The 22,449-nt window shown below is 40.0% G+C and overlaps 1 protein-coding gene across 2 annotated transcripts in view; it reads left to right on the top strand.

Annotated features, from left to right (window-relative positions):
- Positions 1-22,449, top strand: part of MEGF10 (multiple EGF like domains 10) — a 367,971-nt gene that overhangs the window by 237,637 nt on the left and 107,885 nt on the right. Inside the window, exons 4-6 of one of the 2 annotated variants that reach the window (XM_079790816.1) lie at positions 8,439-8,571; positions 15,749-15,850; positions 16,034-16,134. In XM_079790816.1, coding sequence (XP_079646942.1) covers positions 8,456-8,571; positions 15,749-15,850; positions 16,034-16,134 — 319 coding nt within the window. In that variant the 5' untranslated portion in view covers positions 8,439-8,455. Of the gene's footprint in view, positions 1-8,438; positions 8,572-15,748; positions 15,851-16,033; positions 16,135-22,449 lie in introns of those variants that run through there. The other variant, XM_079790817.1, reaches the window with a different exon arrangement.

Genomic DNA, 22,449 nt, shown 5'->3' with positions numbered 1-22,449 from the left:
GTAGGAGATAGACTAAACCGAGAAAACAGAACTGGGATTCAGAATGGTTTAAACCCCAAAAAGCTGTCTCTAATATCAGCCATATTTTCTATTATTTCCCTCAGTCTTGCCAATTCTTTCTTTTATTGGCGTATACTCATATACTTCTCATTCCTTAGGCTACTACCCTGGGATAGGCAGTTTCACCCCACACCTGAAGGCACTAACCTCCACCCACTTTTCTTTGCCCCCAGTCTCTGTCCTCTCGGTTGGATTCTGCACACCTTCTCTCCAAAACACCTCTTAATCTCCAAAACACCTCTTTCACAAAGAAATGCACCCTGCTCAAAGAATTAAGTGCATTTCACTGCAGACAAAATAATCATCTGACCTCCTTAGTCTGGTGCTCAAAACCCTTGCTCACCAAGTCTGCCTCCCTTTCCAGCACCACTTCTCAGGATTCCTTAGAGTTCCTGCTCTCCACCCTCGAGACTGGGCTCACACCTTTCTCTTTGCATCATGGCCCATGGTTTTCATTTACCCAGATCCTTCCCATTGTCTGGAGGTGATGCTGAGGGCAGATGGCAGACACTGAAGTCATCAGCCAGACTCCCTGAATTCTCTGCTCTGTTTTCATTGTCTGATTTCAGGTGAAACACGTGATTTTAGTGGATGAGATTGCATATGTAAGGTGAGAAGGCTGAAGTAGGCACGCCGTGACTTCTAGTTCTTTTTCTTTTGGGAGCTCTGTTCAAGGTTGGCCTCTTTCTTGATCCTTTGCTACTCACATTGATGTCTTTCCTCCTCTTCAACCTCTAGCAGTTTATTTCCACATTGACTCATTTGATAAATAATCATATTTTATTTATAATTTTCCTTCCTAGTAAATTTGGAACTATCAAGGGCAGCAACCCTGCCTTAAGTCAGAATAGTCCTCACAGTTGCTTGCAAGATAGATCATTAGTGAGATATGTTTGTGGATTTTGTTCCATATATTGTGGATGATGGATTCATAGGGCCGTTGTAGAATATTTCCCAAAGTTGATGACAAGTGGGAGCCAGGATCTCCCCCAGATACGGTTGGCTGGTTAAGTTGATGAAGCTGTACCTCTGTGTTCCCACAGCATTCTCTGGCCTTAATCATGGCTGCATCATGCTGTATTGAAATGGTCCATTTGTGCCCATTCTCCACGTGGGGTATGAGCTCCCTTGGGGTAGCTCAGTGCCTGGCATCCCCAGGGCTTTGCTCAATTTTTGTTTGATGTGAAGTGCCAGAACTGTTACTAAACACTCACTTCATGCTAATATTTAGAGGGTTTTTTGGTTGTTTATGAAATCATTGTCAATTTATAAAATAGCGTTTGAGAATTTTTTTATTCATGTCAGTAGCTACACTCATTTAACTTATATTCGTAGCAGCTTCCAAGGTATGCTGGGGGACTGCCCTTATAACATGTTTTAATTTTTCTTAGAGGAATATCTTTGTTGTGGTATTTAATGTCAGCATAATGACATGAGCCCTTCCCTCTCCCCCGAGACAAAAAGTGTGTATCACAGTTGTATTGCTTCAAATGAATAGTTATGCTTGGGAACAATAATACGCTATTAGAATAACTAGCTTTGGATGCTGAAAATAGGAATCACGACAGTGCCTTAGGATTTCTTCTTATCAGCAAGTAGTATTTACAGGGAAGTCCTCATTGGGGATTTTCTCAGGGCAACAAGCAAGCATTACTCTTTTACTCTATTAATATTGTTATGTAATACTCTATTCACAGGCTCAAAGAAAGACACAGGAAGAACACAGCATATTATCCCCCACACGGGCAGCCTTTCAGGTTAAAGCTAGTACATCCTTTATAGATAACATGTACAGGGTGGGGGGTTGCAGGATGGATTGTGAAAATGTAGCTATTCTTAATCAAGAAATTCATTTTCATTTAGAGAACTGTGAGAGGATTTTCGAGAAATGAGCTTGAGAAAAAAACTGGATAAGGGCACCCAAGTTATTTCTCTGTGCCCTTAATGATTCTAGGAAGGAAATCGATTTTAGAGTCAGAAAGAATTGTCTGGAATCATTTATCCCTCTATTGTTACAAAAATAAATCAGCTAGGCAACGCCCCATTATTTATTTCTCCCTAGCACACCGATAGAGAAACTACTCCCTATCATCAGAGGCCAGACTCATGCCTTGTAAGGACTTTATTCAATCTGATTATTTACCGTGTGTTTTTGTGGTAGGTAAGCAAAGCCTGCCTTCCTAGTAGGCAGCAAGAGTTAACTTCTGCCTGCTGTGTTTCCTCTTTCTAATAGGAGCACTTTAGCAACGCTAATCAGTTATACTGATTTTCTGTTTTGATTTTTCCATAATAATTAAGTGAATGATATGGAATGCAATCAAGTTAGGCGGTAGGGGGTTCATGCAAATGACTCTTTATTTTTTTACATTTTAAATTTTGTCAAATGGAACCTTGAGAAAAGTTATTTGAAGACTGAAGACTGGCTGGATGGCTGAAGTAGCTTTCCACCCAATTTAGAGTTTTGAATATTTTCAAAATGTCCATTTTAATAAAGCAAATTGACACTGTGTCACGTTTTTTAAAAATTGAAATAATGCTATATATTTTTAAAATATATTTTATTGATTTTTTACAGAGAGGAAGAGAGAGGGATAGAGAGTTAGAAACATCGATGAGAGAGAAACATCGATCAGCTGCCTCTTGCACACCCCCTACTGGGGATGTGCCTGCAACCAAGGTACATGCCCTTGACTGGAATCGAACCTGGGACCCTTGAGTCAGCAGGCCGACGCTCTATCCACTGAGCCAAACCGGTTTCGGCAAAATAATGCTATTTTTTAAAGATGGTATTTTGTTTTCAGTTGTGCTGCAAAGTGGAAGATTATAGTGTAAGATAAGATGACAGCTTAAAAGAGGAATGAGGAAGAAAAATGTATTAACTTTCTTCCTTCGGGGTTGACATAAAGGAAAAAGGTACCCACATGGAAACCTATAGAACAAATAAACTAGGGAAAGAATATATAAGACATTCCTCCCAAAATCTATACACACTTTAACAACTGATAACTCAATTTTCATTCCTTTTGTAGGTTTAACTGATTTGAAATAATGGGTGAAGCCAGACTAAGCTTTGAACAAAGAAAATTTATCCTAAAGTGCCACTAGACTTTTTTTTTTTTATGGGGATACATAACAGATAAAGTTTAGGGTACAAAACCGGTAACAGTCGACAAGTTTAGGGTGCACAAATACCGAACAAAATGATTCTTGATGTTTGCAATTCCATTGCTTTGCTTTATCAGCAGTGCCTGGGCCAGAGTGATCATCAGTTTGAAAACAGGCATTGACAAAAAAATTATTCAGTTCTGTAGATTCTTTTAAATTTTGAAAATGAACTTATGTTAATAAACACTCACTTTATAATCATTCAAAGTGTGTATACATTTTGGGGCCACCCTGCATCTTATTTTGATTGTCTTTCATTGCCTTTATTAAACTAGACAGAACAAAAAGGGTCAGCCATGTTTCTGAACATAGTGAAATGTTGCGTTTCTATAGTTCTTTACAGCTCATTGGCATATTTATGAATTGTCTTCTTCTCCCAAACTATTTGTGTGTGTGTGTGTGTGTGTGTGTGTGTGTGTGTGTGTGTATATATATATATTTTTTTTTTCCCACCGTTGGAACATAGTTTAGTGACCATTTCTGAAGCCTCCATGCGCACCCTGGAGGTCCTGAGGTCAACCTAGTCCATGGTCAACCCACGTCCACTGACACCAAGCTAATGGGACTTGGATCTATTTCAAGGGTCCAGGCAAGGCCCCAGACTGAGCAATTGCAGCTCAGCTCGAAGTGCACACAGTTGCTGCGCGTAGGTTGATAGGGAGGCGGGGCCGTCCAGGGCTGTACGCGCAGCGCTCTAGTGCGTGGCGGCCCACGTGGCTGCGTTTACACAGCACAAGCCACGGGGAGCCGGAGCGCGGCAGTGGGCGCCACCCTGTTTGCGTACAACGACTTCTTCGCAGGAGCCTAGAAAAGTGCGTGGCCGGTGGCCACCGGAATTTTTGCCCTTGAAGTGGGTGATCTCTCCGTGGCCACAGTACACACTCCCGTGGGGTCGCGACATCAGCTGGAACCGGAAGAGGTCAGCAGGCTCGGGTTCGCGGTCCTCCAATTCCAAGGCCTCGAATGCTGAGCCAGGAAAGCCGAGGGGAAGGATTTAATGGTACCGACGCCCCAGTCTGGGCCTGGCTTGAGCAGGAGTCCTGAGAAGACAAGACAAGCTGCAGCCTTCTGCTCCAGGTACCTGGCATGCGAAGCTCATTCAGTTTCAGAGGAAGCATTATCCTGCGGACACCTTTTTGGATTTCTAACCTCTAGACTACTTTCGACCCCCATGGGTCTACAGGCGCCTCAGAATGAGCCCCACCCGTCTCATCCTGGGGTGCCTCCATGCGTCCCTATACAGACATTTGGATTATTTTCGCAACAGGTTTTTGTGAATTTGCATGATTCCAGCCTCTTAGTCTAGCAATTCCTTTTGCATTTGACACTTTATACTTTAATGTAAATTGTTCTAGAATTCAGTTAATCTTCTAATTTTAATTTGGAAAATACTTTGGGAATAAGGAACCAAATGGAGCATGAATACATTTTTTAAATGTACTGATATTTTCCTTTTCCTGAACGCAGCCCGCGGCTTTGGAATGCAGTTTGATTTTTTTGTATGCTGAATTTCAAAAGCAACGAGGTGGCTAAATTCTGCCTTTTTTTTTTTCCTCCTGCCACCCACCCCCTTAGAGAAGTAAAAACCTTCAGAAAGCCATGCATCAAGTGCAACACAAGAAGGACTACCAAAAGATTCATGCTGAAATCTTTACATCAAAGGAAAGCACACCACGTTGTTCTTTTTTATTTTGGGGCAGTTTGATTCATTGCTTGCAGCAATTTCTAACTTTACAGACTAAACATTTCTAATTGGGAAATGGATGGCTTGAATCTGAGATGGTGATGCAGGATATAAACTTTTCAACTAGGGGTAATTATTTTTGAGTAGTTGGCAGATTACTGCTGACCAGCCCTTGTTTCGCCTTTGAGGAAAGAATGAAAATGAATATACACATTTCACACTTCATTGAAACGAAATACTTAGCCTGACATAGATACAGCCATGAGACAGAGAGATATTTGCCATGCTTATTTGTTCACATCAAATGTATTAAAGGTTTACTTATTTTGATGGATGAGGAAAACACTAGCAGTAAATTTATGTGTTTTCAACTGGGGAAATGAGGCAATAAAAATACCTACTTCTTAGGTTAAGTAACTGTGAGGATTAAATGGGAAAATCACATAAAAGGTTCAGCAGTGCATCTGGCTCACAGTAATCAGTCAGGAAATGTTAGCTCTTGTTGTTTATTGTCATCGTTACTTTTTATTCATCCCTATTCAGTGGAATAGCTTTTGTTATATAATGTTAGGCTTCAGATTTTACAACTCCTGATGGTTAGCCTGTGAGATATATCAGTAATTTGAATCAATTTATAAGCCATATTTTGCTTTAAATGCTTTAAATGTTGGAATTATTTCATGAGGATTGAAATCCCCTTTAAAAAGTTCATAACCTCTCCCAATGGCTTGCACCATCTTTTAATTATTCTACAAATTAATGATATAGTTTTTCTTTTTTCCAATCTAACATTTTCTTTGGTTTTAATCTTTTGTGGGGGGGGGGTGGTTAGATATAGATAACTTGTCGTAATGTACCTGATGTACTTGTCCTTATAAACAGTCCTGCTTTTGAATAATTTAATACTTCTTCATTTGATCTATTCCCTTGAATTTGAAGGGTAAACTGTTTCTTAACATTAGGTTTTTGTTGCTATTGTTGTTTATGTGTTTGTTTTAAGATAACTTAGTTTTATAAACCACAAGGTTATTATTCAATACACTTGGGTCCCAAGTGCTAAAAACTGGTAACTTCATGGTGTGGAAAGTTAGTATAACATCTCAAAATGCTAGCCCTCACCCAGAAAATAACTGCATGGGTCATATAATCTGGCCTGTTGTTGCTAGTTTAGCTAGTTTACCAATAGACAGGTTACTTTTAATTAATTATTTACTTAGTTTTAATTAGTTATTGCTTATTTTAAATTGGTAAATGGATCAGCGATTTCTATTGCAAGTCTATCTGTATAATGATTATATAAAACTAGAGGCCCGGTGCACGAAAATCATGCATGGGTAGGGTCTCTAGGCCTGGACAGCGATCAGGGCCAATCTGTGGGGTGACTGGTGGGGCAATCAAGGCTCCCCCCTCCCACCCCCAGTGGCACCTGCCTTGGCTAGCCTGGGGCCTGCAGGCTGGGGGCAGTTCCTGCGTTGAGCATCTGCCTCCTGGTGGTTAGTGCATGTCATAGCGACCAGTCATTCCACCAGTTGTTCCACTGTTCGGTTGATTTGCATATTAGGCTTTTATAATACTAGAGGCCCGGTGCATGAAAATTCATGCACTGGAGCGGGGGGTCCCTCAGCCTGACCTGCCCCCTCTCACAGTCCGGGAGCCCTTAGGGGCAGGAGGTGACCCAGTGATCAGGGGAAGGCGATGCCCCCATCATACCTCTGCTGCCGCCACTGCTGGCAGCACAAGCCTCAGCCGGCCCTGGATACCTGAGCCTCGGGCGGCCCTGGGCGGCTGGGCAGCCACCATTTGAGGCTTGCCTGCACCTTGGGTGTTGGCTGGGCAGCTGCCATCCGATGCTTGCCTGTGCCTCAGGCCAGCCCTGGGGGGCTGGGGAGCTGAGGGTGGGTCTGGCCTCACCATGTGCCTGCCGCCCCCCTCCACCCCAGGCTGGGCTGAAAGGACTAGGGGACTCTGGTAGGGCTGAGTGGATTGGGCACCGCCATCTTTCTGACAGCGTGATAGTCAATTTGCATATTCCCTCTTTATTAGATAGGATAGGATAATTTTACATAGTATGACAAACTTTTCCTTCTTACTAAATGCTAAGTCCCTGGAGGTGAAGAGATGGGTATGATGTCCATGCACATACGATTACAGTGTTACACCCTGGAGCTGACCTCACACATAGTAGGCATTTATTAAATGCCTGTTGGTGACTTCATTTGAATATCTCATAGGAACCTCAAACGACATATTTAAAACTGAACTAAAGCTTCATCCTCCAGAGGAGGAGGGCTTCTGTGCTTCCCATCTCAGTGAGGGCCCCCCTCCAGCCAAGAGGCTATACCAGAAGTCCCTTCTCTCTCTCTTACTCTCATGTTCAGTCACCAAGTCCTGTGGGTTCTACTTCCTAAAAATGTCCCAGTTCCCTGCAACTCCAATGTTGCTCCCTTCGTTCACCCCAAGTCATGTCTTACCTGATCTCCCTCTAAAAGTCTCCTCCTTCAGGTCACTCTCCCCTGCAGCCAGAATGATCTATCTGGTGTCACTGCACCCTTTCCAAGGTCTCCCTTATCCTTGGATGAAGTTCACAAACTTTGCAATGGCCTATATAACTCATGATATGCCCTCTGTCTCTTTCTCCCACTGAATTAAGTTGAGCCTCCGAAGTGCCTGGCCCTCCCTCACCTTCCGTTTCCTCTGCTTGGAATGTTCTCCTCCCTCTCCTATCCCTTTTGCTGCCCTGTTTTACAAAAACACCATGTTGTTATTTGTTTTTCTATTATGGTCTCTTCCTCTCAGTAATACCAGGTTCATTTTCTCTAACACTGACCTCCAAATAGTTTTATGCTTTTTTCTGCACACCTATGTAGAAATAGCTGGTTTATAGAAATAGCTGTAAAATAACTGGTTTTGTTTCTATGCAGCAGGTAGGGAAACTGAAGCACTAAATATAAGAAATATATGTCATAATTATTAAAATATAAATTTCTTAAAGGGCAGGGACAGGAACTAGATCTGTGCTTTATGTCCAGTTTTGCACAGTGCCTAGGATAGAGTATTCAGTGCACATTGAATGATCTCAGTTTGAGCCTAAGGTGCTTCTCTCTTGAGTCAATGAGGCTTCTGTTTCATCATTTATGCTTTGGGACAAATGAGGCCAAATTCCGCTGTGAGCCTTCTTCTTCCAGAAGGGAAATATGCCTGATGAGAGAATCTGGAAGCCCGTGTTGCTTTGAGTTGTTCGGGTAGATTCCTTTAATGTTAGCTGGCATGGATGAGAAGGGCTTTTGTTGTGGTGGCAATTAATGATGATTACATTGTAGTAATTTACAAAACAGCGGCCACCCTGCACCACATAAGAAACACCTCTCTCTCCTGGACCATGAAATCTGGTGGCCCGTCTATTTGAATACATGGCTGTTATGCATGCTTCAGCCCTGGTGACAACTGGTCCCAAATGGCTGCTGTTCTGAAAGGAATTCTGTTTGGGTCATTTTAATGCATCTCTAATTTGGATTTTTTTTCCTTGTAGGGTGTTCATCAGAAAAAATGGTTATTTCTTTGAACACATACCTGGGATTTCTCTGTTTATTATTATGCCACTGGATAAAGACAGCATCACCTCTGAATCTTGAAGACCCTAATGTGTGTAGCCACTGGGAAAGGTAATAGTTCTGAAAGTAATCTTAGAAATAATTTCTGATACATTTCTTTATATATTGTCATCCTCAGTCAGATATATAAAGTTAGAACTTGACAAGAGGTTGTAAAGTTACTTTAATGTAAAAATCATTAGTTATAGCTAATAAATCAGACAGTATTATTCATCTTGGTCTTATAGAATATATATTATGTGGAAAAAAAACTTGATATATTGATTCTTAAACAGGTGTGATTATAAGGTTGTAAGAGTCAGGGAAAACATTACATTAATCGTTCAATTAAAATGAATTTCCTAAGGTCCTGTGCCTGCTCTGACTTTATTTACAATAAGTTGGGGGAGTTGGACTTCTGTATGGGAACCAATGAGTGAGCAGTGGAAGACAGCGTATAATAATGTACTTGAAATGTATGGCCAAAAAAAAAAATGTGCTGTCGGTGGCTTAAAAGGGAGACATGATTTCTGGGGACACTGGTAAAGCTACCTGGAGGTGGTGTCACCTAAGATGTTTCTGAAGAGCTGACATGAGCGGGTGGCAGTGATTGGGAGGGGTTCTAGGAATGGAAGGTGGCCTGACGCCAGTGCCATGCAGACCTCTAGGGGCTGTGCCCAGCAAGACTAGAGTCAGTACATCCCTTCTGGCATGGCTCAGTCGTTGAGCATTGAGCTATGAACCAGGAGATCACGGTTTGATTCCCAGTCAGGGCACATGCCCGGGTTGCAGGCTCGATCCCCAGTGGGGGGCGTGCATGAGACAGCTGATCAATGATTCTCTCTCATCATTGATGTTTCTATCTCTCCCTCTCCCTTCCTCTTTGAAATAAATAAAAATATATTTAAAAATAAAAACATATATTTTTAAAAGGCTTGAGTCATTACAGTACTGGAGGAGGACAAGACTGAATAGATTATATGAGAGCAGATGATGTCATGTCCAGACCTGGGCAATCTGCAGTAGGAAACACAGAGGAAGTACAAAACAATCGGCTGTTCTCGGGGATCTTATGGTCCCTTTTGGAACACAGAATTAGCACAAACCATGTGATAGTGCAGTACAATCATATGCAGTCTACTGAGCTCTGATGTGCTACTTGCATGGCTAAGAAAGTATCTTTATCCAGAAATAACATTGCAAATGCAAATTTTTCAGATAAATAGGAGGTGCCAAGTACTAGAGAGCAATATGTGTTTTTATTATCTGTAAGTGCATTGACATAAGCTTTTTGGTCTCTTTTGCTGTCACCATCAGCACCGTGATTACTCCCCACAGAGCACACACTCTGATCACCCACTGGTAGGATGCACAAAGCTCAGAGCCTGCCCAGCACAGCAGCTCTGCTTTCCTAGGGCACACTGGCTCCCCTCACAGCATTATTTTTCAGTGAGGGCTCGTTCCCATCTCCATGGGCAGTATTGCAATCAGGATAACAAAATTACATTTCCCTGATCTATCAATAGAGCTACATATCACTATGAAACTTGAAGCTGTAGAGGAAATATGTATATGTAATAAAGTTCTTTTGTTTATGATATTAACTATATCATACAGAATGTAAGAAGAGGGACCTGTGTATTATCTATATAATCATTACAGCACCGTTCATAAAACATTTCACTAGCAAAGTATATAATACTTATTAAAGTAATAAAAATACATCTCATATTTAGAAAAGGGAGAGTCCACTTGTGGTTGAACTTCTTGGAGGATAATAGCGTTGGAATGGGAGGAAGAACAAATTTGTAAGATGCCATGAAATAAAAATCATCAGGTCTTGGTAAAACATTGACGATAGGATGTGAAGGAAGCAGAAAAGGCTGAGACTTAGAACCTGCTGTGTAAGAGTGGCGGTGTCATTGCACACGTGGAAAGATAAAAAGGAAGAGAGCCGATTTGAGAGGGAAGGGACTCATGTGGTTTGCTCTGTTGTGCTCATAAGATCAATTTGAAATATGGGCCTGGAAGTGTGTGGGAATGTGGATGTGGGAGCATGATGAAATGTGAACCGACAAGTGCTCCAAGGGAAAGGCTATGAAGAGAAAAGAATCCAAGACTTCAAATAGCCCAGCACCCACTCACATGTACACATTTTGTCCTGATTCCTTGCTCAGTATCTGACCAAATTTGCCAACACTTACTTGCATTGTTTTATTCACCACTGATGGTCCCAAGTGTCTAAAACACTGCCTTCAATTAATAATTGTCAAAGGAGCTTTCACCTTCTGATAGGAGATGACTAATAATGGACATCAATTGGGAGGGGGGAGAGAGAGAGACAGAAAGACAAGGGGCACATTCCTTTTTAAATGTAATGTAATTCCACTGTTGCACAAGTAATTAGGATAACCTCTAACATAGTCACTAATGGATCGGGAGGTTGAGCATGAAAAAATAGGGAAATGATGGCGATTTTTTCCTGACTCTATTTTTTTCTATATTAAATGAACTGCTAGAAAGAAGGATTGACAGCTACAATCTTCTTATGGATAGATTTCCTGTTACAAAGCTAGTAATGATTCTTTGAAGAAAGGAAAAGAAAGTGGAATTATTTTGAGAAGCATGGAGAATGGAGGATGAATTAAAATGATCAAATAAAGGTGCAGGTGACAGGTTCTTGTATATTTTCAAAAACTAAAATGGGCTTAAATGGAAAAGGGGAGAGGATGATTAGCTTAGGGACAAAAGTCTTACTAATAGGGCTGAAGAGGGCTCATTGCAGGCTTTCCTATACTAACACCCACCTGTACCCGATGGTTCGGAGCCGTGGAGTCACCTGGAGGCTTGCTTCTCCGAGTGTGGTCTGCGGAGTTGCAGCATGAGCCTCACCTTGGAGCTTGTGGGAAATGTGGGGTCTCTAGCCCCACCGCAGACCTAGAAATGATTTGTATTCAAATAAAAGTATGCCTCATTTTAATGCAGCAATGCTGATTCTCAGAAGTTGTACTTAAAATGAAATTAAGAAAAATTAAATAATTTAAAATATACAAGGGATATATGTTATCAAAGGAATTCTGCACAGCATCCTTTTGGAACGTAATTCCATGAATCACCCGTTCCTTCTCCCCATCCTCTCTGTTCTGTGAGTCTAAGTTCTTCCCTCTATGGGGGTTGCTTCTAAGGAAGGCATAAATGAAGAGAAGCTGTTCTTTGCCCAACCAACCTGTTGGGGGTGGAACACAGAACTGGTAGTAATTGAAGCAGCAATCCAAAGCAAGCAGAGATAAGAAATGATGATTATTATCATATCTGATTTCAGTAACAAGATAATTTAAGCAGATAAAATGTAATTAACCACTTTGGAATGTGTCCAAGTGGTGATGGCTTATTTCCCCCGAGTTCTTTGACCTTAAACTAAATCTTGCTGGGGTTTCTCCCCGGATAATACTTAATAGGTTAAAATCACAGTGATGATATGTTTTCAGTGTGTTGAGAAGGTTAAACAAACAAGCAGGAGATAAAGGGTTTTGCATCTGGATGCTTAAAATAGTGCAGGATTGAGATCAGATTCCTTTCATACCACAATTTGCCCCTCACTCTCTGCTTTAGAAGCTTTAGATGTCCTAGTGACATTTGAAAGGAGACAGAGGAGCAGGGAGTGTCTGGGGGTCGTGATGTTAGTGCTGAGTCTAGACTACCCACTAGCACTGGGCGCTCAGTGTTGCTCATTTGTGATGAAAACGAGATTGGACTAGATCAACAATCTTCAACCTTTTTCATCTCCTAGCACATAAACTAATTACTAAAATTCTGCAGCCACCAAAAGATATATCTTATGCTGATACAAAAAAAAAAAGTATAATTTTGATTCATTTACACCAGATGGCTATTGTTGTACTGGCTGTTGTCATTTTTTTTACTTGACAGTCTAAGGGAAAAGAGATCAGTGCCCCTGACTAAGTAGTCAGGTATTGCATGTTTTAAACATTCTTGCAGCACACCGCTGGAAAATAGCTGGGCTAGACCATCCTACTCTGCGACTTTTGGAGCAGCTGCTCATGAATGTGAAAGTGTGGACTGTTAGCAGAGGTGCTGTTTAAGTTCCAACAGCAGCCTAGGCGTTGGCCAGAGAAGCAGTGATAAAGACTGGAGAGGTGGACCAATGATCAAGGACATTTCCCTTCACTGTACCAGCACACGGCTTCCAGAAAGTGGCCCCTGTAAAAGTGACAGCTTAGTTGAATTGCAGTAGGTGGGTATTGAGTACATTAGGTGTAGGCACTTAGGGAGTATTTGGCAATCAGAATTTGAAGACTATTTACTGACATGGAAAATCCTTATGACATATATATACTCTTAAGTTTAAAAAATTGGCTTCAAACTCAGGTGCATTAGCATGACTATAAGAATATAAAAAGAAAATACACTAAACTAAAACTAAAAACCCCTAGAGACGAAAGAAGTACAGTAAAATGCTATTGATGGTGATGGAGGAGTTATGGAATTCTCTCATCTCTCTCTCTCTCTTTCTTAAAATTTATTTTCCAAACTTTGTTGTGTGACTATAATACTATTAAAAAAGAAAGATTGTGTAGAAAACAAAAAAATGTATATAAAAAACAACAACAAAAGGGACAATAAATTTGGGTCGACAAAGTTTAAAATCTTCTATAAACTTAAGTGGGAGCCTCAGCTTCTGGCCAAATTGTAATTCATATTCAATCAGTTACAAATTTAGTGTAAGCCTCTGAATAACTTTAATGCAAAGAATCAGATCGGAGGGAAATGCTCAAGTGAATTTTATAGTCCTATTTCCCCCAAACTGCCTACATGTCTCCATTAGAGCTGTATCCCATTATTTTTAGTATTTACAGGCTGGACTTTCCTGAGAACTCTTTGAGACCAGGAATTTCATAGAATTGGTTCAATAAGTGTTTATTGAATTGGAATCCTAAATGGCTTGATTTCCCTTTTATAGAGAAGAGCTTTTTTATATCCTCAAACCAGAGAAGCATCCTGCAGATGTATACTATTGGAGAGCAGCAAGTGGCAAGAAGAGGAAATTCCTGTACTTGCACATTTCCTCTTGTGTAAGCACTCTTCTAGGCCACTAGAAATTAGTAGAAATATTTTTCCTGTTTGCTTGTGGCATCAGTTCTCCAAGCCACATCAAATGGGATATATTTGGCCGGGATTGTTTGTTGGTGATCACGTTTGCTCGAAGGCATTCAGACCTTAACAACATAACATGCCCTTGGAAAATTTAGGAAAATTCCAGCAAACTAATTTAGTTAAGCTAAATTAATACAGTGGAGCCTCATAGAATGATTTTTTTCCCCAACTGGCATTAATTTAGAGTGGTTTCTTTTTTATTCCTGCAGCACCCATGGAAAGCTGGTCTGTTTTTCCCAGCAATGTAGCGCCGCACCCGTACAACAGCCCATACAGGGGGCGTCCACTCGCTTTGCTCTTCCCTCGCAGTGGAATGGAGAAACGATGTGCAGGCCTCAAAATTTAGCTATTTACAAGCAGCTGGGTAGGAAGGACAAAAAGTTGGCAAGGAAGTCTCAGAGTCTGCATCCATCTGAACCTCAGGACACTGCTAGGGGTCTGAAGAAAATATTAATAGCTTAATGTGAAATTTAATTCTAAGAACATTTATATTTTAATGGAGGCCTCTTGCTTTACCCAAAAGGAGTTATATTGCAGATGTAGGTAACTGCACACTCTAATCTCCTCTGAACCTGTTCTTGCAGGTAACAGCGGGCGTCATCGACTAGAGTAAAAGGAAATAGTCATCTAAAATGGGTTAGAAGTTCAGAATGCCATGTGGGAAGGGATCTTCAGACCAGGCCTGACCTCGTGGTTTTTAAGAGGTGACCATCAAAACCCAGGGAAGTGGGGTTATCTGCTGAAGGCCATCCAGTTTCCCAGTGTCAGATTAGAACTATAATACTGGCTTCTCATCCAATGAGCTTTTCATAGACCTATGGCAGCTGCCCCAGATTTGCGGAGGAACCCTAAATTTGCCTGGAAATCAAGTTTCAGTGTCCCAAAGAATGAACACCAAAGTGTGAATAGTATGATTATTCCATGGGTATCCAATGGAAGCCAAATGCATAGTGACTGACAGACCAGCTGGGGAAAGAAAGGCCGCTGTTGGTGGGGCCTGCACCACACAGCTTTTCAAATTAGGAGGTTCTGCTCTATATCTCATCTGAATTTTTCGTGCTGAAATTTTGACCTCTTTTTTTCTGTACCTTCTCTAGTTGATAGCTTCTTTCAGTGAGCTTGGGCGATTGAGTTCGTGATTTCAGCTCATTTCGTTTGTTAGTGTGAACTAAAGATTGTAGTGGGAATCTTTAAGAGAATGTTAAAGAAAAGAAAATAAACTGTATGGAAAGGAGGATTCTTTAGATTTTCCTGCAGGCAGGAACTAAAAGCTCCTTTAAAATGAAGCATGGTATCGAACACTGGAAGTCCTTTATACTAGTATTTCATGGATGTTTTCTACCCACATTCTTAGGCCCATAGGAGTTTATGCTTTTCCTTTAATTGGAAGTTGTTAGTGAAAATGTATTGGAAAACAGGTTGCCTAAATAGCAACAGGTCTGGTATGATTGTTTTAGACTAATTGTCTCAGCCATACGTTTACTGGTTTTAGAGACTTCTTTAGTAGTTTTTATTTAGAGGCTGTACACATTCTCCCACTGTCTGAGGAGTGGGGCAGGCACACAGAAGCAAATTATTCCAATTTCAACCCAGGAAATAGGCTCTTCCTGATATTCCAGAGTCAGTAGCAAAATGTACTGTTATGAATGCCCAAACTGTCTCTTTGCTGATTACTCCTACTATCTGCACGCAGACTTAGATTGAAAACTTTTATTGTGAAAGGTTTTGGTTATCCCTGGCCCCTAGGTTGAGGGGATGGAATGAAATACAGAAAAAATATGGTGACATGTTTTTAAATTTAGGGATATCAGAATTTATGGTGAATACTAAAAGAGAATTTCTTTTGAAATTTATAGCATGAACTCTTGTCTTTTAAATATATTTTTAATTTTGGTTCTGGTTCAAATAAAAACCTGTAAAAACATGGAGAATCTAAGTCAGTATGGAATTGCAAATGGGGCTAATTTAGCCTGTGATTGCGTTTTTGTGTGTGTGTGTTTGTTTTTTTTTACATAGCATATAATTAATGTAAGAAAGAGAAATATTGATTCTTTATCTTTCCTCTTCTTTTCAGCTACTCAGTAACTGTGCAAGAGTCGTACCCACATCCCTTTGACCAAATTTACTACACCAGCTGCACTGACATTCTGAACTGGTTTAAGTGTACACGGCACAGGTAATGAAAGCTAGGATATATTTGCGAGTTTGGCTAACTGGGAAGGAATTTGATAACAGTCATTAAATACTTGGCTTTTAGTACCTTTATTCTATTTAATAGCCCTGTATTGAAATATACATTATTTATTTCTAATCTAATTGCAGGTCAAAAGAGGTAACTGTGCTTTTTTCCTCTATATAGAATCAGTTATCGGACAGCCTATCGACATGGGGAGAAGACTATGTATAGGCGCAAATCGCAGTGTTGTCCTGGATTTTATGAAAGCAGGGAAATGTGTGTCCGTAAGTAAGACTTTCATTTCTATGAGGTTCGCTTATTTTCCCAGTGCCGGCTTGCCTCTGTTCATGGCAGCAGAGACGGAGGCCTGGGGAGATAGGGCATTGTGGGTCATTCCCTTTCACTTTCAGCTGCTGCTTTCTTGGTCTGTGTAAGGAGGGAAGCATTTACTCTGTCCCTCTGTCCTATCAAAAATCCCCAAATGAATGTCCCTCCAGGAGAAAACAGATGCTATAGATTGATGCTTCAAGGCCAGATATAGTAATGTTAATCACCGTTTTCAGTACATGTCTCTTTGGAAATGGGTCAAGGAGTTATTAGATTTAGGTCACAGAAGAGAACAGAGACAAAACTTTCCCACAGCAGCTGACCAGAGTCCCGAGTCAACTTCTGAGAGGCCAACGTGTTCTTTGCTGGTGAATAGAATGATGAGGCTTATTAAAAGTAGAGGAACTTTTACAATAAGAAGTGACTATAAGCCTGGGTCACAAAGTAGATCTTTTTTATTGTAATTTTCTCTCTTCTTTCCCCTCCCCATCTCACCAATTCATTCTGAGATGTCTTGAGAGAAGTTTGTTATTTGATGATACACTTTAGAAAATCCTAGACTATCACACGACATGCAGTTTGCAACCGAGGTCTCTTACCATTGTGCATACGCCATGTAGAAGAGAGATTTTAAAAATGATTTTATTCAAATATTTTGGCTCAACACACAGCTGGAGGGCACCTTTGCTTTCTGAGCCGAGACACTGGTGTTGAGTAGCAGAGAGAGAGATAAGGTTCTGCTCTAATCTGAAGGCACTAGGAATGATCAAACACATCTGGGCTTAAGAATCTGCAGTGCCAGGTGATAGTACCACTCAGCTGGGTGACCTCAGATAAGCTACTAATACCTCTCTGAGGCTCCTTTGAAAGAGAAGGCAGCAGGAAAAAAGGAAAACAAATATGATATGTACTGACTTCATGAAAGATGCCATAAGCATGAATCTACGGAGCTGAGCAGGGCTGTTCAGAACAGCACATGGACATCACTCATTCATAGAGTTGCCAGGAGTTGGAGACAACTCAATGGCATGTAACACACACACACACACACACACACACACACACACACACACACGGCTTGGATCAGTGTATGTGTTCTCTTCCTTCCAATCCCTGGATTTTATTCAAAGCCAGCACTATATAGGATAATAAATGTTCATTGAAAAAAGTTAGAAAATGTTAACTAAATAAAAAGAAGAAAATAAAAACACATTGTGAATGTCTTTCCTGGTCAATAAATGGACTTCTGTAACATAATGCAAATGTCAGTGTTATTGCATTGTAAATATTTATTTAACCAATTTCAACTATTGGATATTTGTGATTTCTAAGTTTTACCTATTATGAACTGACTTGCTCTAGAAGACATTATTGTAGTTAAATCTTTGTTCATATTCTTAATTAATAAGTAAGGATAAATTCTTAGAAGTCAGAGGTATTTGGTATTTTTCCAATTTATACTCCCACCAGCAGTATATGAGAATGCTTTTTGTTTATACCCTGTGCCATTTTTCTTTTTTGCTAATTTTCTTCTTAATTTGCATGCCTTTGGTTAAAAATGATGCTGAATAATGAAACATCTTAGAGAATAAGCATGAGCTGATATCTCTGGTCCAGGCTGACAGGACATTTTCAAAGGACAGAACTGAGTGCACACAGAGTGGATAGTGGAGAGGCCTGGCTGGCCTGGCTGGTCATCCTCAGAGGCGTTGGGGTGACATTATGTTGGTACCAAGACAGATGTCAAGGAGCTTACCACCTGTTTTCCTCTAGAAGACTTATGATTTCAGGTCTTACATTCAGGTTGTTAATCTATTTTGACTTTATTTTTTTATATGGTGTAAGAAGAGATCAAGTTTTATTCTTTTGAATGTGACTGTCCAGTTTTCCCAACACTGTTTATTGGAGACCATATATGCATGGATTTATTTCTGGGCTCTGTATTCTGTTCCATTGATCTATGTGTCTGCTTTTATGCTAGCATCATTCTGCTTTGATTGCTATAGCTTTGTAATATAGTTTGAAATCAGGAAGTGTGATGCCGTCATCTTTATTCTTTCTCCAGATTGCTTTGGCTATGGGGGTTCATTTATGGGTCACACAAATTTTAGGATTGTGTGTTCTATTTCTGTGAAAAAATGCCATTGGAATTTTAATGGATTGCATTGAATCTGAAGATAGCTTTGGGTAGTATGGATATTTAAACAATATTAGTTCTTTAAATTCAGATCATGGAATATTTTTCCATTTATTTGTGTCTTCTATTTCTTTCATTAGTGTCTTAATAATTTTAAGGGTACAGATGTTTCACCTCCTTGGTTCATTTATTTTTAGGTATTTTATTCTTTTTGATGCAGTTGTAAATGAAATCTTTCTTAATTTCTCTTTCTGTTTATTAGTGTTAATAATTAATGTAACAATAATTAATTATTGACTTACTGAAGTTATAAATCCAAATTATTGACTTACCGAAGTTATAAATCCAAAACCGCATTGTTTCTTAAGCTAAATTTAGCTTACAGTTTTTTCATTTATTAGTCTAACAAATTCTAAAAACACATTAAGGGGCATTTGACTAATGTTTTACAAGTATAAACACCATCAAGTTTTTAAAATGGAATTTGTATATTTAATAAATTTAATTTTTATTTTAACGAATCCAGCTTTCAGGCTGGCAAATTGTCCTGTAGCTTAAGTACTTTTTGTAAATATAATAAGTTCAACTTAAGTACTTTTTGTAAATATAATAAGTTCAACTTATTTTGTAAATATAATAAGTTCAACTTATTAAATATAATAAGTTCAACTTAAATATAATAAGTTCAATTTTGTAAATATAATAAGTTCAATTTATTTTGTAAATATAAGTTCAACTTATAATAAGTTCAACTTTTTGTAAATATAGTAAGTTCAACTTATTGATAAGGTGAAATCTTAAGTTCTTTTAAATGTTGTAATATTCTATTTGTAAGATTTCAACTTTAAAATAACATTTCTAATCAGTTATTGCATTACACATTGAAAAAGTGAAATTAGAAGACTGTCATCTTATTCTAACAGGCCATACTCCTTTAAATATTACAAATATATTTTAAAATCTAAAATTTTAAACACTATATATTTTGATTCTCTTACACATTTCTATGTTAAAATTAAAATATTCACAAGACTAAAAGTTGATTAACTTCTAAGCCAATAATTTTGGCATCTCATGTTTTTTGGTTCACTTTTTCCCCCTTTCTTATTGAATTTATTGGGTGACACAGGTTAACAAAATTATACAGGTTTCAGGTGCACAATTCCACAGCATGTCATCTGTACACTGTACTGTGTGTTCACCACCCCAAGTCAAGTCTCTTTCCATCACCATTTATCACCCCTGTACCCTCCACTACCTCCCTCCACCCCCACCCCTCCTTAGCAATCACCGCACTAAATTTTTGTGGTCTCTTCTGTTTGTGAAGTTATTTATTCTTTTATTTTTAGATTATAGTAAAAAAAGACATAATATTAAATTTACTATCTTAATCATTAAAACTTTTTAAAATTATTAATTTGAGAGAGAGAGAGAGAGAAAGGAAGAGAGAGCAAGAAAGATTGATTTGTTGTTCCACTTATTTATGCATTCATTGGCTGCTCCTTTTATGTGCCCTGACTGGGATTAAACCTGCAACCTTAGGGTATTGAAACAATGCTCTAACTGACTGAGCTACCCATCCAGGGCCCATCTTAATCATTTTTAAGTGGTATTAAGTATGTTCACATTGTTGTGCAATAGAGCTCTAGAACTTTTTCGTCTTTCAAAACTGAAAGCGCCCCCTGCCTTCCCTGCAGCCATTTACTTCTACTTTCTGTGCCGAGGATTTGACTACTTTAGCTATTTCATATTGCGATTTTTGACTACTTTAGTAATCATATGGTATTTGTCCTTTAATGACGAACTTAGTATAACATCCTCAACAACCTCATCCATGTTGCAGCATTTTGACAGGATTTCTTTTTTTAGGGCTACATAATATTTCTTGGTGTTTTCTGAAGTTTTTTAAATACCAGAAAACATGGTCCTTGATTACTGCCTCGATGGAACATACTGTGACCGTTGTCTGTTTTAGATGCTGTATCTTGTATCACTGAGATTTAAGACATTATTTCCGAGCGCCATTTGTGTTTTCCTTTCAGTGACAGGAGCAGGCTGGGGGATGAAGTGAGACTGATTGGTTTCTCAGAGCCACAGAAATGCTGATTAGAAACAACAGGTGGCAGTGGAGAGAGAAACTGGCTGATTTCAGGGCTGGTAAAGGAGACAGTTTGAGACTGGGACTTGAATAACACATGCCAGGGAAAAGTCAGCAGAAGCCCAGGCTCTTTGAAGCCCCTTACTCTCACCAGCATCACGGGGATTCATCCTCACCCCAGAGTTCCTACAGGTCCCCTCTCCTAAGAGCTCAACTGTCTTTAACTCCAGTGGTGGTCTGGAGCCAGGGCAACCTCCTGTCTTTTTTTATGACCCCCGACCATGAAACTCTGAGGAGAGAGGAATAGTCTCCGGTCCTGTGGCAGCAAAAGGAGCTCTAGGCAGCCTGAACTGAAATGTGAATGCTCTGGTCCATGGGAAGGAGTTGAGACCCACACTCGTGATCTCCACAGCAATTTTGAACCTTTTTCAGCTCATGGCACACAGGAACTAATTTAATTACTAAAATTCTGTGGCACATCAAAAAATATATTATGTTTTATGCCGATATGGCCAAAAAAATAGGTATAATTTTGATTCATTCACACCAGATGGCTATTGTTGTGTTGGCTGTTGTCATTTTTTGTTTGACACTCTAAGGGAAAAGAGGTCAGTGCCCCTGACTAAATAGTCAGGTATTGCACATCTTAAAAATTCTTGCAGCTCACCAGTATGTCGTGGAACATCATTTGAAAGTCACAGCTGTAAATTATGGAGCAAATGTGTATTGTAGGCTGCCCTGGGCACCTAGCCATTATTTACAAGTTAGAATTCTAGAAAATGTGTTTGGAGGTACACAAAACTGACTTCCAAACACATCTTGGAACCCACCCTATTAGCAAGTGGAGATTGCCTATAGGTTTGGTTTCATGGGACTAGGGAAAGCTCACAGGAAAAGCAGCAGCAGAGTGGAAAGTGGCAACTCTCCCTCTGTGGAGAGGATTGGTTGATCCCAAGATTGGGCCGACCGTACATTCTCACTCCAATGTCCTTGGCTTCTCCTTGGCTGATCGGAGAGAAAGTAAATCATTTTAAGCAGGGCTGTTTGCAACAGAATCATGAATGGACAAAAAGCATGGCCAGGGGTCCCTTCTCCAGTCCAGCTTCCATCTTCTGCCCAGATGCCGTCTTCTCCCGCTGGGTGCTACTGCAAAGGAAGGGAACGTTCTGACGAATGTTTCTTTTGTGGTAGACAACTCCTAGTCTGTGTTTGTTTGATGGAAGAGGTCAAATACTAACTTCAAATTAAAGCTGGAATGGGGGCATTGCAGGCAGTGTGGCTTTCAAGGAAGACACAGGAGAGGTTTGGGGGCTGGGTCACCCGCTCGATTGCCTTGTCGGCCAGCTCTGAGTAGAAGATCTGTTCCCATGGATGTGCTCTGCATGTCTTTGGCACTCGTTAAGAGAACTTGGGAACCGTAAATAAGAAGCCTTAACTCCCACACACGGAACTGTATATGATTTCCTGTTCTTAGCAGAGATGAGTGTGACAATTGATTACCATGCAGTGAATGAATATTCACAGCTGATTTTTAGCTTGGCCAACTTTATGAAAAACTGAATTGGCTGTAGGCAAATAAGGGGCTAGAACTGTGGTTGGTGTTTACATAAAAAATAATTCCAGCAGATAAACTTTACTCATGTTTGAATATCATGCTTCAGTAAGTAATGGGGTTTAAACCCAAAATTTGGGTTAAGGGCTTAGAGACATCTGCAGCTCACTTACCCAGGACTGTTTTTCTTCCAGGAGACAATCTGTTTTTCTTCCAGGAGACAGGTAGCACTTTAGGGGGCCACATTAGGCTATTTGCCATGTAACCCATACATTTCCCCCCTTTCTTCTTTTTTGTTTTGGAATATTGTTAGACCAGAATTAACAAAAAGTTTCCCTTTTGGGAGAGAAGGTACCTTCTCTTGGAAGTGGCTACCTGGAACCTTGTGTTTAGAAGGATTCAGAAGCCATGTCTGTGCTGAGAGAGAACAGAGCGACTCATTAATGATCTCTGTCTTGGTCTTGGTATAGCCCGAGGGCCCACAT

The sequence above is a fragment of the Cnephaeus nilssonii genome, assembly GCF_951640355.1.
Source record: "Cnephaeus nilssonii genome assembly, chromosome: 2".
Taxonomy (NCBI): domain Eukaryota; kingdom Metazoa; phylum Chordata; class Mammalia; order Chiroptera; family Vespertilionidae; genus Cnephaeus; species Cnephaeus nilssonii.
Note: the sequence above shows the minus strand (reverse complement) of the source record. Positions and strands in the feature narration are given on the sequence as shown.